Here is a 14,840-nt window from a genome sequence, read left to right as displayed (position 1 = left end):
GATCGCGCAACTCTTTTGAGTGTACACTGTATTAATAGGGAATTTAACATGACATAGTTTCCAACTGGGTATTACTACCTTACATTGATTTACCTGATCCTTGTCTAATTGAACATAAGTTTGTTTTTCCTTGTCCATAAGGATATAGTCCTTGGTCTCTTGAATATAAACAAAATGGTGTGGATTACTCTTCATATATGTGGGGAATAGAATCATGTGATACAATGTATAAGTTACCCTATCTGTAAGGGGTGTCTTGATGACGTACACTAGATAATTTTTGTTAGCGAACACTTCCACTGTGGCTACCTTGTAAATCAAGTAGGCGTAAGCTGATTTTAAATCAAATGGCAATGACAATCCTTTAGGGAAATCTCCCTGAGCTTTCTTATAACCTTTAATAATATCATCTGGTGAAATTATTTGCACCTGAATGACTCCTACGTGAGCATTCATTATACCTGATAATACAACACTGTAATGCTCATACAGTTGTATGAGAAGGCCTTCAATCTCAATTAAATGCCTATTCACTGAGTTTTCTAGTTCTACTTCCTTAAGTGCTTCTGTAATCTGAAGCGTGCTATTGGCAAGATAAGATCTAATTTCTGCAATGTTTTGAGTTAATTTCTGCTCATTGGCTGTGACATCGTAAATGGTGCTGTTCATAGATTGCAGTGTAGATTTTACTACTATCATCTGGTCTTTTGCAATTTTCATAATTGAAAGCTGTTCCTGCTCTAACTCACTAATTTTTGACTCATATTTATCGGCATCCTCTTGACTTAATGTTCCAAATAATGCCTTTGCGATGGAACCTACTGCGTTAATTAGGCCTCGTTTTCGCCTAGTGTTATCCGTTTCCCCTGTTGGTTTAGTAATCCTCGTAATTAATTCCTTCGATTCCCTAATTCTATCTAATTGTGCACTTAGCATTTTAACATCCTGTTGACATGTTAGGTTAGTACTTCTTTCTAACTGTGTACATATTAATTGAGTCCAGTGTATGTGTCTCTTGACATTTGAAAATACATCACTTAATTTATTCAGGTTTACATAGGTAACTAATGTCCATTCCGTATGGTATAACTGTATTTCACCCTGATTGTCGAAGTATGCTCCTGGAGTACTCTCATATGGTGTCACCTTGACATCCAGTATTTCTCCGGCTATTCTGTAGCGATGTGACGTCACGACTATCACTGCTACTACGATGGACAACAATCTTAGCATTCGCGCCATATCTGCTGTCTACCTGCAAGGTAAAGACAGGATGTGTGTTACCATTCGCTTCCCAGTTCTCGTTTCTACAAGTACAATTTCAAACGATTCTTATGTACCTTAACCCTTTTTCCCTTCTTGTTCATCTGTAGGGTGCAATTCACCCCTGAAACATCTACTATCTCGTACGGACCTTCGAATGGTGGGCTTAGCTTTCTGGATTTTCCTCTTCGCAATGCGTCATTGCGCAAGAGAACCTTATCACCTACCTGAAAGGTGACCTCATTTTGCTTTTTGTCGTAGTGTTCTTTCTCTAATTCCTTTCGCTCTATTAAGGTCTTTCTGGCGGCCTCGTGATTTCGCCTAAGCTGTGCCGTCAGTTCCTCCACCACGTTCTGGTGTTCATTGTAATTCATTTCAGGTGGCTTTTGCAGCACACCTGGGATATTTGCCTTCCTTCCAAAAATTAATTCGTAGGGTGTGAACCCTGTACTTGTGCTCTTTGTGGTATTATACACAAAGCTAGCTGTAGGCAAATACTTGTCCCAGTCATTCTGCTCCCCTGAGCAGACATAATGCCTTAGGTACTCCGTGAGCACCTTATGGGATCTCTCTATGCTACCGTTCGATTGTGGCCTGAAAGCCGTAGTGTGTGTTTTACGAATGCGCAGCGTTTTACACAGCGTCTTAAACACATCACTCATGAAATTACTACCCTGGTCAGTGAGAATCTGCTCTGGTATCCCGTAGATACTTATTACGTTATTGATTAGCGTCCGTGCCACGGTTTCTGCCTCCTGATTAGGCATGGCACTCGCTACTATGTACTTTGACAGCTGATCTTGGCATGTCAGTATGTACCTGTTTCCTGCCTCTGTCAACGGAAGAGGTCCAACTACGTCTAGGGATATCTTCTCAAAGACTGTGTTCGGGGTATCCGTGATTCTCATGGGAGCCCTGACGTCTGGTCTGGTCCCTTTATTCTTTTGGCAGGAGGGACATGTGCGTACATAGCGCTCAATGTCCCCTTTCATGCCCTTCCACTGAATTCGTTCACGTACCCTGGCGTACGTGCGCGCTATTCCTTGGTGGCCTCCCACCAAAGAATCATGACATTCTTTCAAAATGGCTAGCTTTTCAGCTTCGCCTAATTCGTTCTCTTCCTCCGATAAGCTACCTTCGGGCGAAATCTCCTCTGCGTTAGCGTCCTCGGAAACCTCGCTACCGTCCGCTTCAATTCCCTCTGCCGTAGCGTCCTCGGTTTTTGAAGACAGTACCTCCTCTCTATTCTCGTCTGAGGCCTGAGTTTCTACCGTTGTCTCTGAGTGAGACCTGTGCTGAGCCGAGTTAACTACTCGCGCTTGGCACTTGGGTTCAGTGGGATTCCTACTCAGGGCATCTGCATTGCAGTTCTGTTTGCCCTGCTTATATACGACGTCGAAGTCGTATTCCGCCAGCTTCAGCCTGAACTTTAGCAGGCGTGAAGACGGATCTTGCACGTTGAAGACCCACTTCAATGGCTTATGGTCTGTCACAACAGTGAATTTTCTACCAAACAGATATGGTCTGAAATACTTTACTGCCCACACTATTGCCAACAATTCTTTCTCAGTTACGCTATAATTCATTTCTGCTTTATTAAGCGTTCTACTTGCATAGGCAATTGGAAGGTCTTTTCCGATAGGTCCTTGTGACAATACTGCCCCAACCGCTTCGTTGCTCGCATCAGTGGTAACAACGAATGGTTTTTCAAAATCCGGATACTGCAATATAGGTTCCTCAATTAGCTTTTGTTTTAGTATCTGGAACGCTTGTTCCTGATCGTCTCCCCATACAAAGGGAACGTCCTTCTTCACTAACTGATACAGCGGTTTCGCGATTTTGCTGTAGTTAGGTATGAACTTCCTATAGTACCCACTCAGTCCGCAGAACTGCTTGATCTGGCGGCTAGTGGTAGGCCTCGGAAAGTCCTTAACGGCCTGTACTTTACGTGGGTCTGGTAAGACACCTTCGTCAGTAATTACATGTCCTAGGAACGCTACTTCGGTTCTTAGGAATTCACACTTATCTGGCTGGAGTTTCAGCGTGTTCTCTCTCAGCCTTTGAAATACGTCTCTTAGCTTCGCATTGTGCTCCTGGATTGAACTCCCGTACACAATGACGTCATCCAGGTAACACAGACATTTTATACCCATTAACCCTGTGAGCACGTTGTTCATCAGCCTCGTAAACGTGGCTGGCGCGTCTTTCAAACCCATGGGCATTTTCCTGAATTCGTACTTACGTCCTAGCGCAGAGAATGCTGTCTTTGGCCTGTCTTCAGGCTTCAACAACACTTGGTGATAGCCACTCGCGAGATCTAAGGTCGAAAAATATCTCGCCTTGCCAAGGGCGTCTAACAGTTCTGAAATTAATGGCAGGGGATAACTGGTTCCTATCGTTATCTCGTTTAATTTTCGAAAGTCGATCACGACCCTCCATTTTTGTTTCCCTGAGGCGTCTAACTTCTTGGGAATTAAAAGTAATGGCGCATTCCAGGCTGATGTGCTAGGTGTGATAATTTCATCACTCAGCATCTTATCTATCTGAGCTTGTATTTCCCCTTTCTGTGCTTCGGGAAGTCTATACGGTCGTACATTAATTGGAGGTTGATCTTGGGGTGTAGGGATCTCATGCTGTAGTACATCAGTGTGAGTTAGTTTGTCTCCCTCAAGATGGAAGATATCATTGTACTCAGCACAGATGGCGTATATCCCTTCCTTATCTACCTGCGTGAGGTGATCAACTCGCAAACAGTCTATCACCCGCTGTGATCGGGGCTTCTGAGTGGCCGGTTCTCCGTTTGCCACTCTACTGTTCTGCTCTACCTTTCGCACTTGTGCTAGGCAGGTCTTATCTACCTCCTGTATGTGCACTCGTGGACTGTGTAAAGTCACCGCCTTTTCAGTGGTATTCATCATGCTAACCACTGCTTCATGGTGCTCTGATTTGGTTAGGCACCCTGCGAGGTACACCCCTGGTATCACCTCTTCCTTCTCAATAATTCCTAAGGGTAGATTCCGATCTACTTCTATAACAACGACCTTCTGGGTCCTTGGTTCGAGACGGATCACCTTCGTCTCTCGTGCCCCCATAGGGTATTGTCTCCCTCTTATGGTGACATGACCTTCCCTATAGTCAATCACGCTATCTGTCAGGAGGTCTCGCCCAACTATACCATCCTGTGTTAATTGGAAGTCACTCCCTACCACATGAAATGTGTGACTTGTGTTTCCAATGGCAAAACGTACAGTACCCTGGGTGTAAATTATTCCCTTACTTACACCCGCTAATTCAATCGATTTACTCCCGTCAATCAGGGATTCCTTGGGTACCGATTGCCTCTTAACTAGGCTGACATCAGACCCAGTATCTATCAAAAATCTCAACGGTCTTCCTTGGTTTGCGACCTGGATCAGCACCGTGCCTTCTACGTCAGAATTCTTGGGACCTTCTGGTGTGCGGGCCTCCGTAACTGTCCCCTTGCTACGGGCCCGTTCTAGTTTGCCGCCTGAGCCACGGAGGTTTTCGTGGCGTGCGTACTGCCACCCTTCTTTTTGAACCAACAGTCTTGGGTTTGGTGTGACCATCTATCACAATGTTCGCATTGGGCTCGGTATCTTACGGCCTTGCCCCTTATGCGACCACCCTGAGCCTGGCCTTTCATGGCCCTACTGCCTGTGGACTCGCCTTGGGCTTTTCGACAGTTTCTCTGAATGTGGCCCTGTTGGCCACACGAATAGCATCTACGGCTATCCGTTCGCATCGCCGGAGTGTGTGCACCTTGAGTGCGTGAACCTTGAGTGTGTGCACCTTGTGTGCGTGCACCTTGTCGACAATTCACCTGTATGTGACCTTTTCGGCCGCAACGATAACAAGTTCTGTTTTCACCTGTCACTGTGTTTGGTTGTGTGCGTACTATGCGCACTGTTTCTCGTACATCTGTTTCCTTGTCCCTCTGTTTCTTTCTACAGTCACGGTCAATGTGCCCTGTCTTCCCACAATAGCGGCATTTTAATCTACTGAAGGTGCCCCCTGTAGCCGTATTGGAACTAGCGGTCTGTGTGGTGTGAGCCCCTTGCGTTCCTGTGTTTTTACAGTTCCTTGCTATGTGGCCTTCCTTGCTACAATTGTAACAGACCACCCTAACACTAGCATGTGTTGGCTTAGTATGCCACTTTGGTGCTGCACTGCGCTCCTGTTCTGGTTTGCGCTTGCTAAACCCTGAACTACGTTTGTGTTGTAGGCCCTCTCGTGCCTTCTTTGACATTATTACGGTTTCTTCCTGTTGTGCAAGTGCAACTGCCCTCTCAAAAGTGATGCCCTTCTCTGACTGTACCCTAGCTTGTATTCTAGGGTTGGCTAACCCTTGTATGAAACTAGCAACACATATTTTTCTCGTTATTTTCAACTGCGCGTCACGATCCTCCTCTAATTCATCCTCAAGTATTGCCTCTCTAAAAGAAGCTGACAATGTTTCTATTTTGTGTGCCCAAAGTGCTACTGATTCTCGCAGGTCCTGCGCTGTTTGGAACATTTGGCAAATGTACAAATCTAACGTGCCTTGCTGGCCATAATATTCTATCAATGCCCGCTTGGCTTTCTCCCAATTATGTATATCACGTCTGTACAACAACTTATCTCGGGCTCTGCCCGTAACCTTAGTTAAAATATACTTGAAAAACAACTCTTGATCCTCATCCTTAATCATACGAACAGCAGCATCTACGTTAGCTATGAACTCATGCAATCTATCTGGTTGACTGCCATCAAACTCTCGTCCAATGAGACGATGTCCTTCTACTACTGTAACAAAAGGCCCACTCATACTTACTGATTCCACCTCGTCAAGCATCTCAGTGCCTTGGTCTGCTGGTACTGAACTGTTCTGTCGTGCCATTTGAAATAAATATTCAGCTTACCTTAATCTGCAATGCTGCTTCACTGCTGGGCTGGATGAGTAGTCGGCTGTAGTGCTGCGTCTCCACCGGATGGCGTTGTCTGCTACTGGACTGCTACCCCTCTGCTGGGCTGGCTTAGTAGGCTGCGGTAGTGATGCTCCTCTTCTGCGATGCGCGGCACACGAACGAAACTACGCGGTAGCGCGGTTCGGACAATCTTCTGCGAAGTCGCGATTTTCTCACACGGAAATCTTCTGCGAAGTCGCGGTTCTCTTACGGACAATCTTCTACGAAGTCGCGGTTTTCTCACGTTATTTCGGCGAGTTGACACTGTTCGAGGATCGAACTCGGGACCCTGCACTACCTGACACCAAATTTTTATACGTGCCTGTCGTGACCTACCTGTCCTGTGAGACGATCTCGTAGGTTGGTCACCAGGCCGTTGGATGTTGAAGTATTACCTGTCCTGCCGAGCGGAATGTAGGGAGGTAATTGTAGGTATGACTCGTCCCGCAACTCCCGAAATAAAAGATGAAATTATTTACCTGTCCTTTATTACTGAGGACAACTACAACTACTATGTACAGTATATTTACAAGTCTGAATGCAATGATCTGTAGAGAGAGCGAGCTTGTTCTACGCGCCTATTTTCCTACTACGCGTCTATCTGAATCTTGCCCTACGGCACTTGGGCTATGCCCGAACAGAATATCGTTCTGACTAGTACGAACTACTGGCTGGAAGAAGGCCCCGCGCCATCTTGGCCAGGGGTTATATCTCCGCTCCTGAACTCAAAGTTCTATCCCTACCTCCTTGGGTCTTACGGGCATTGCTAAACTGATCATCCAGTCACTAGCGCCCTCAAGTGGCTATTCTCAATAGTTGTCACAGTAAGTGCTGCTACCTAGGCACTACTGTCTTACTTTATCGTCATCTTTCCTTGTTTCCCTAGTGCATCTGTACTGACCCTGAATGGCCTTGCACTGGGCTTTATTTCTTTGTCGGCTTCGGCGGCCCGCTGCCATACTAGCTCTGTTTGTCGATACACAGTAAATACCTTGTTGTGATCAACAAGTCCCCGCTCTTAGTCAACTCTTGTGTAAGCGCACTTCGCAAGCTCTCTCCACTACATGTAACTTCTTGAAATGTTTCCCTTTTCTTACAGTAACTAAATCTGCCTATAATTATTATTCAATTACATTAATGCTACAAGGTGTCTCCTGTCTTTGATTATCATTCTAACACTAATTAATCTCCTCTGACACCTTGAGCTCAAGACTCGGCTGCTAACCCCGGCTGCCTTCCACCTGGCAGTCCGCCGGTTCGAGTCCGTGGGAGGTCGGTGCACGACAAAGCATAACTTTACTGGCGTGGGAGATGAGAGCTATTGTGCAATAGGACCCGCAGTCGAGTGGAGAGCAATTCTTGCACAGTGGCATGAAGGGTGTGTGGCCAGTTTTTGGACGTCCAGATATTCTGGAACAGGTTGTGGAGGATGTCAACAACCAGCTTGCCTATGTTTTTCAGGATTACATCGGTAAATAAGTCCAAGCCTACGGATTTCATACTTGCAGTCGCGAACTCCTTCAGTGGATATTCCACTCCTACAGTACTCTGAAGATTGCTACGTATAGTTTTAGGTCTCCAACGTGGTGTCCTGGCATGGGTTGTTGTGTAATAGCCTTTTGCAATTCTTCCGCCATACTTCGGCTATGTCCTTCGCATCCAAGATGGCATTGCCTTGACCATCCCTATGATCTGTGCCTTTGGCTTTGAACTCTCGATCCAGGTATTTTACTTTGTCATGGAGCTTTTTAAAGTGGTTTTCGGTTGTATGCTTCCCCAGATCATGGCACAGCCTGTTCATGTGCTCCTTCATATCTCCTCTACTATTGAGCCTTACGCCTTCATTAACATTTTCCACTATCCGTTCCTGTTGCGCAGGGTTTGTGACTGAGAGTCAACTGGGGTCAAGATCTTGTCTGGCATCCAATGATATCGCATCACTTTACGACTGGGTTTGGGAATATTCTTAGCTGTTTCAATATTCCATTCCTCCACTCACTTCCAAACTTCATCGAAGTCTTCCCTGGTCTGTAGGAGAGCTTTTTCTTGAAGGCAATTGTATCTGGGGCAACCATCATCTTGGATTTTGCACTGGTGTCTGTCTTGCTCAGTTTACCTTTCGGTAAAACCAGAGAAAACGGTAGTCATTTCTGCATTCAGTACTTGGTCTGGATTTGATGTCGCGGAAGTGAGTTCTCCGTCTTTTGCAGACAAGAATATAATCGACCTGATTCATATACATGTATGGCCTGTACGTTTATGATCTTTGAACGTTAAATTCATTATGGAACTGGATCACTCTGTTGCCTCGCTCGTTGTACGTTGTACGCTGCGCTCCGTTGCGGTGCTCCTAAACATCGCGTTAAATTCCCCCAGGAATATCATGATTCTTCTGGGCTTGCGGTATGCCATAGTGTCCTTTAGCTTAGCGCAGAAGTCCTCTTCTTCTTCGTCGTCTGTGTCAGTGGTTGGTACACATACAGCTTGTACGGATTAGTCTTAAGAATTGATAGCCCTCTAGGTTTTGAGATTTTGCCCGGTTGCACTTTATCTTAAAACAGTAATAACCACCACCCCCTCAAGGTATTGACGTTAGAAGTAAATCACTTGCTGACGAGAAATGCGATGCAATTTCGTACCGCGATATATGCACCGTGATGAATATCACATAGTTTTCTGTGTGATAGTGCCCATAGTATTTCCAGTTTGGTTTTCATACGCCGCATATGTCAGTTTAATGTTGCTTTAGTTCGCATCCAACGATAGTTCCCTTCACGGTGTTCATTACGGAGTTGGCCTGCATTTGTTCGATAACTAGTGGATTTGCCGTGCAAGGCCTGATCCCTCACTCATTTCACACCAACCGGGATAGATTTGAACTACCGCCGATCACTATGTTGTTCGCCTGACACAACAGTATCGTTTATTTGATGCTTCATGATGTGTGCATGGGACGACAATCTGATGGTTCCCCGCCTTACCTTTCTGATCCTATGTTGTTGGACCGTTGAAGACTCGTCCGACTTCTTGGACAAAATAGTGCACATGTGCCCTTTCCACTCCTATGCCGTTCTGTAGGTAGGCTTCCTTTTTCGCCGAATCGACTGGTGAGAACTTCACGTCTACCCTGGCTTGGGTCCTCCATATCTATGTTCCCTAGAGGAATCCCTGAAAAGCGGTATTTTCAATTAAACCAGCTCCACCATACCGAAGTCTTCTGTACCATTATTGCAGGTGTGAACTTCACCCATATCCTCAGACAGCGGTTTTCGTGGATTCAAGTGTAATTTTCTCCACTATGGATTCACAATCATTCCTAGAAAAACTCTTCCGATCAAGACCGTTGTTGCCCCCGGGTGTCAGAATAGTTCCCACCACCTGACACTCTGTGCTGAGTACGAACTTCTCCATTACCGTAGCAGGATGTATCAGATATGTACCGTTTACAAATATTTCTTTATCAGAAAATCGTATATTTAACAGTAATATAGGACAATAGCATGGCAACTAAAAATTTTGACAAAAAACTAGGATTTGCGGCTGAAACAAAAATGTAAATTTCCTCATGTAGAAATAATAATAATAATAATAATAATAATAATAATAATAATAATAATAATAATAATAATAATAATAATAATAATAATAATAATAATAATAATAATAATAATAATACGCCAACAAAATGTTAGTGTTTGATATGAAGTTTAAGAAAACCTGCAACTAAATTGAATGATTTCCAGTCAGATTAATTTCAAACATTTTTAAACAACAGTTTGCCTTTAAGAATTGAGAAAACTGGAAAGACGTACTGGTAGAACGGATAGAACGAAGAGAGAAATAAACCATAAAACGTGTACCCACTGGTAAAGGATATATTAAGCGTCAAGATCGATGCAATTGTTGACTCACCGAGCTCGATAGCTGCAGTCGCTTAAACGCGGCCAGTATCCAGTATTCGGGAGATAGTGGGTTCGAACCCCACTGTCGACAGCCCTGAAGATGGTTTTTCGTGGTTTCCCTATTTTCACACCAGGCAAACGTTAGGGCTGTACCTTAATTAGGGCACGGCTGCTTCCTTCCCAGTCCTAGCCCTTTCCTGCCCCATCGTCGCCATAAGACCCATTTGTGTTGGTGCGACGTAAAACCAATAGCAAAAAAATGTTGACTCTACAAAACATTACTCACACTCACAAGTTTTAACATCCCATCTATATTCATATTTATCTTATTTTTTCTGAGTAAGTTTCCCGTGGCCCCTTTATTAACCTCCTACGTCTTCTTCCCTTGTGGAAATTGCACACTTATTGTGTTAGTCCATGACGAGTGGTGGTGGCTACGATAGGGGTTATTATTCTAAGAGAAGTCACAACTAAGCAACCAACGTTCTGACCGCAACACACAAACCCGATACGAAAAATCATGACTTAGGATGCTGTGAGTTATAACTCTCGCTCATCTATACACTGTTAGCATACACTATATTTTCAAACCTAAATATGTATTCTGCAAATGTAGTCATTTACTGTAGACCTACCTACCCATATTAACTGAAGGTTACATTTGACTAAATGAAATATTTCAGGTGGTGTATTTTTATTACCTGTTACCTTTCTGAAATTATGTTATGTTGGTATAAGGCAAAATACGTGTTTGAAAATGTAACAAACCTACTAAAGATAAATAGAATTCACGATGGTGGAAACTGAGGAGTTAACAACATGATTCCATGTAATCTGAAGGAATGCGGCTGGCTATCAGCAGCTTTCGTATATTATATAAACGGGTTCCTTTGATATTTATTAAAGACTTGCAGGTTCGAATTGAACAAAGACAGGATAAGGTAAAGAAAAATGTTTATAATAATAATAATAATAATAATAATAATAATAATAATAATAATAATAATAATAATAATAATAATAATAATAATAATAATAATAATAATCGTATGGCTTCCGTTACCATATGCAGGCATTTCGAACTGATGCCATTTAGGTGTCCTGGGTGCCAATTTTGACGTTTTGATTTACTCTACCAGATGACAGAGAAATCATAGCGCTGTTGGGTGACCTATGGTTGAACTTGTCAGGTAAACATCTATTGTGTCACCATGGATAATCTACAAGGTGGTATTATACGATATAGGCTGCCGAATGGACGTTTTACGTCCCTTGAATATTTCGATACTCTCTGCCTAGTTTGAACCCCGATCTTGAAATCAGGATGCTGACACACTCTCACACAACTACAGAGTGAGGTTTTAGTTTAGTTTTAGATTTGAATGAGGGTATAAGTAGATGGCAGAATCTGTCCAGAGTTATTTAGTGAGTTGCTGTGTTTTCCTCGAAATAAAGTTTCGAATCTCAAATTATTCATCCTCAAGTTCTTTACCAGTTGTTTTCCAACTTGTATTGACGTTGAAATTGTTTATTTCTCTTGTACTACTATGGTATATTTTCCATTTTTTAATTTAAGCAGTGTATTTGGGGGTGCCCACCACAATAACGGCGACCACTACCACCAATGAATCTGTGCAAACGACAGAGAACTGTGATTAATTTTCTATTTGTACCCAGTGTTGTGGAAAAGCACTGTAATTAATCCTAGGAAGCGAAGACCTGAATCTGATTTGTTTTCAATGAATACACAAGGTCATCAAAGCTAATAGTACAACATGTAGTATTTCCTCACCTCACTGGGTAAATTTGTAAATTTAACAATGCACTTTGAGCTAGTTATGCATTTCATATTGTTTCTATTGGCAGGTGGATTTGACAGGCGGACGATTCGTGAAGACAAGCAAGCAGTGACAAATAATTGAAATGCATCATCATTACTTCTCCCTCGCATGGCTTATGTTGGCTCTTCATTCTGCAACAGCCCAGTTTCCCCCACAACAGGTAGGTACTCACTATGGAATGACTCAAATATTAATTTGAACTCATTTGTATGTTTACAGAAATTAACTCTACCACAAATGTTCTATCGTACAAATCAAGACGTCATATTTTTCAGAGAAGACTGCATAGTACGGTGATCATATTCATTTTGTGCGCAAAATTTGTTTCAAAGGATGTAAAGAATACGACATCGATGTGAAGAAATGCCTTCCGTATTAATTCAATTGCTGACTTTTGCAATTTTTCCTATTATTACGTCCTCGTTAAATACATTACTACTTCTACATAGGCTTACTTAACGTAATTTCCTCACAGATACAATTTTATCAGAAACATGGATACAGGGTTTGTATCTACACGGGAGATCAATTATAAATTTTTAATAATTACAATTGTCTAAAAGATAGGCCTATTAGATGTGAGGAACGTACAATCAATCAATCAATCAATCAATCAATCAATCAATCAATCAATCAATCAATCAATCAATCAATCAATCAATCAATCAATGAATCAATGAATCAATCAATCAATCAATCAATCAATGTGTGTAAATGACACATCTCCTCCTAAACCACTGGAGCAATTTCAATCAAATTTTGAACACATATTATTTGCTATCTGAAGACGAGCACTGTGGGGGTAAGCCACCACTAGCCCCCTTGGGGGTGGGGGGTTAGGGGCAGTTAAAAACATAATCGTAAAATAGTGTCGAATCCATAGTTTTTGGGGTCGCTGAGGTGAATAGTGGCACTCCTTTTTTTTAAAGTCAAATTTCTGCTCCCATTTGGATGGGGGGCGAGAGAGGACTGATATATATATATATATATATATATATATAATTAAACGAAAATAGTGTCTAATACATAGTTTTCGGGGTCATCGAGGTGAATTGTACACTCCGGATTTTTAGTATCAGGAGACAAACCACGTGGGGGTTAGACAGCCCAGGAAACCTTAGGGCTGGGGGCAAGGGGGTTAGATATACAAATTAACGAAAATAGTGTCGAATAAAAACTTTTCGGGCTCGCTGAAATGAATAGCAACACTCCGGAATTTTTTAATTTCCAAGTTCAGCCCTCTTCGTTGGAGGAGGGGGATAGGGGAGTGATATACAGAAATAATAGAAAATACTGTCGAATACGTAGTCTTCGGGGTCGCTGAGATGAATAGTGACACTCCGGAATTTTAGTATCAGGAGACAAACCACGTGGGGGTAATACACCCCAGGAAATATTAGGGGCGGGGGGAGCCAGGTGCTGAGATATACAAATCATCGAATGTGGTGTCGAACCCATATTTTCTGGGGTCGCTGAGATGAATAGTGACACTCCAGAATTTTTTGAAGTCCAAATTCAGCCTCCATCGTAGTGGGAGAGATGGAAGAATGATATATAAAAATAATCGAAAATGGTGTCGAATCCCTAGTTGACGGGGGCGCTGAGATGTTTAGTGAGACTTCGGTTATTTTATAAGTCGAAGTTCATCCCCCTCTGGGATCGTGGGCGAGGGGGTTGTGATATATAAAATTAATCGAAAATAGTGTCGAATACATAGTTTTCGATTTCGCCGATGTGAATGTATACTTCGAAATTTTAGTATCATGAGACAAACCACGTGGGGGTAGGACACCCCAGGAACCCTTAGGGGCGGGGGTGGGGCGAGGGGGCTTAGATATAAAAATCGTAGAAAGTAGTGTCAAATCCATACTTTTCGGGGTCGCTGAGATGAATAATGGCACTCCTAAATTTTTTAAAGTTCTGCCCCCTTCGTGGTGGGTGGCAATTGGAGAGTGATATATAAAAATAAACGAAAATAATGTTCAATCCATAGTTGTCGGGGTCGCTGAGATGAATGGTGAGACCCCGGATATTTTACAAGTCCAAGTTCATCCCCCTATCTGGTAGGGGTTGATGGGAATTCAGATTTAAAAATAATCGAAAATAGTGTCGAAGCCATAGTTTTCGGGGTCGCTGAGATGAATAGTAACACTCCCGATTAAAACTCAAAGTTCAACCCCCTGTAGAGGGGAGGGGGAGTGAGATATAATAATAATCGAATATACTGCTAATCCATAGTTTTCCGGGTCGCTGAGATGAATAGTAACATTCCGGATTTTTAAAGTCCAGCTTCAGGCTCTTTTGGCATAGAGGTTGAGAAAGGGTGAAAAATAAATTGTCAAAAATGCCCCCTTTAGCATAGAGGGTGAGAAAGGGTGAAAAAATAAATTGTCAAGAATGCCCAAGGTAATAGACGTGTGTATGTTCCAGTATGACTTTCAAGTATGACTTACTACCTGGAAAACATACTGTGGGAGTATGACGCCCCCAGAACCACTTCGGAAGCGGGTGAAATATATAATCCATATTAATAAATAGAATTCAGTTTTTTTTTTTGCTAGTTGCTTTACGTCGCACCGACACAGATAGGTCTTATGGCGACAATGGGACTGGAAAGGCCTAGGAGTGGGAAGGAAGCGGCCGTGGCCTTAATTAAGGTACAGCCCCAGCATTTGCCTGGTGTGAAAATGGGAAACCACGGAAAACCATTTTCAGGGCTGCCGACAGTGGGGTTCGAACCTACTATCTCCCGAATACTGGATACTGGCCACACTTAAGCGGCTTCAGCTATCGAGCTCGGTAGAATTCAGTTTGGCGCGATCTATATATACTGTACTATACATATATAAATTAAGGCAAAAAAATGAAAA

At 42.9% G+C, this 14,840-nt stretch overlaps 1 protein-coding gene across 1 annotated transcript in view; it reads left to right on the top strand.

The window, feature by feature from the left end:
- The window catches only part of LOC136867272 (corticotropin-releasing factor-binding protein), a 563,493-nt gene that overhangs the window by 199,917 nt on the left and 348,736 nt on the right, over positions 1 to 14,840 (top strand). Inside the window, exon 2 of the mRNA XM_067144418.2 lies at positions 11,996 to 12,130. Coding sequence (XP_067000519.2) covers positions 12,053 to 12,130 — 78 coding nt within the window. The 5' untranslated portion in view covers positions 11,996 to 12,052. The remainder of the gene's footprint in view (positions 1 to 11,995; positions 12,131 to 14,840) is intronic.

The sequence above is a fragment of the Anabrus simplex genome, chromosome 3 (genome assembly GCF_040414725.1).
Source record: "Anabrus simplex isolate iqAnaSimp1 chromosome 3, ASM4041472v1, whole genome shotgun sequence".
Classification (NCBI taxonomy): domain Eukaryota; kingdom Metazoa; phylum Arthropoda; class Insecta; order Orthoptera; family Tettigoniidae; genus Anabrus; species Anabrus simplex.
The sequence above is the reverse complement of the archived record's forward strand: the minus strand, read 5'-3'. Positions and strand labels throughout refer to the sequence as shown.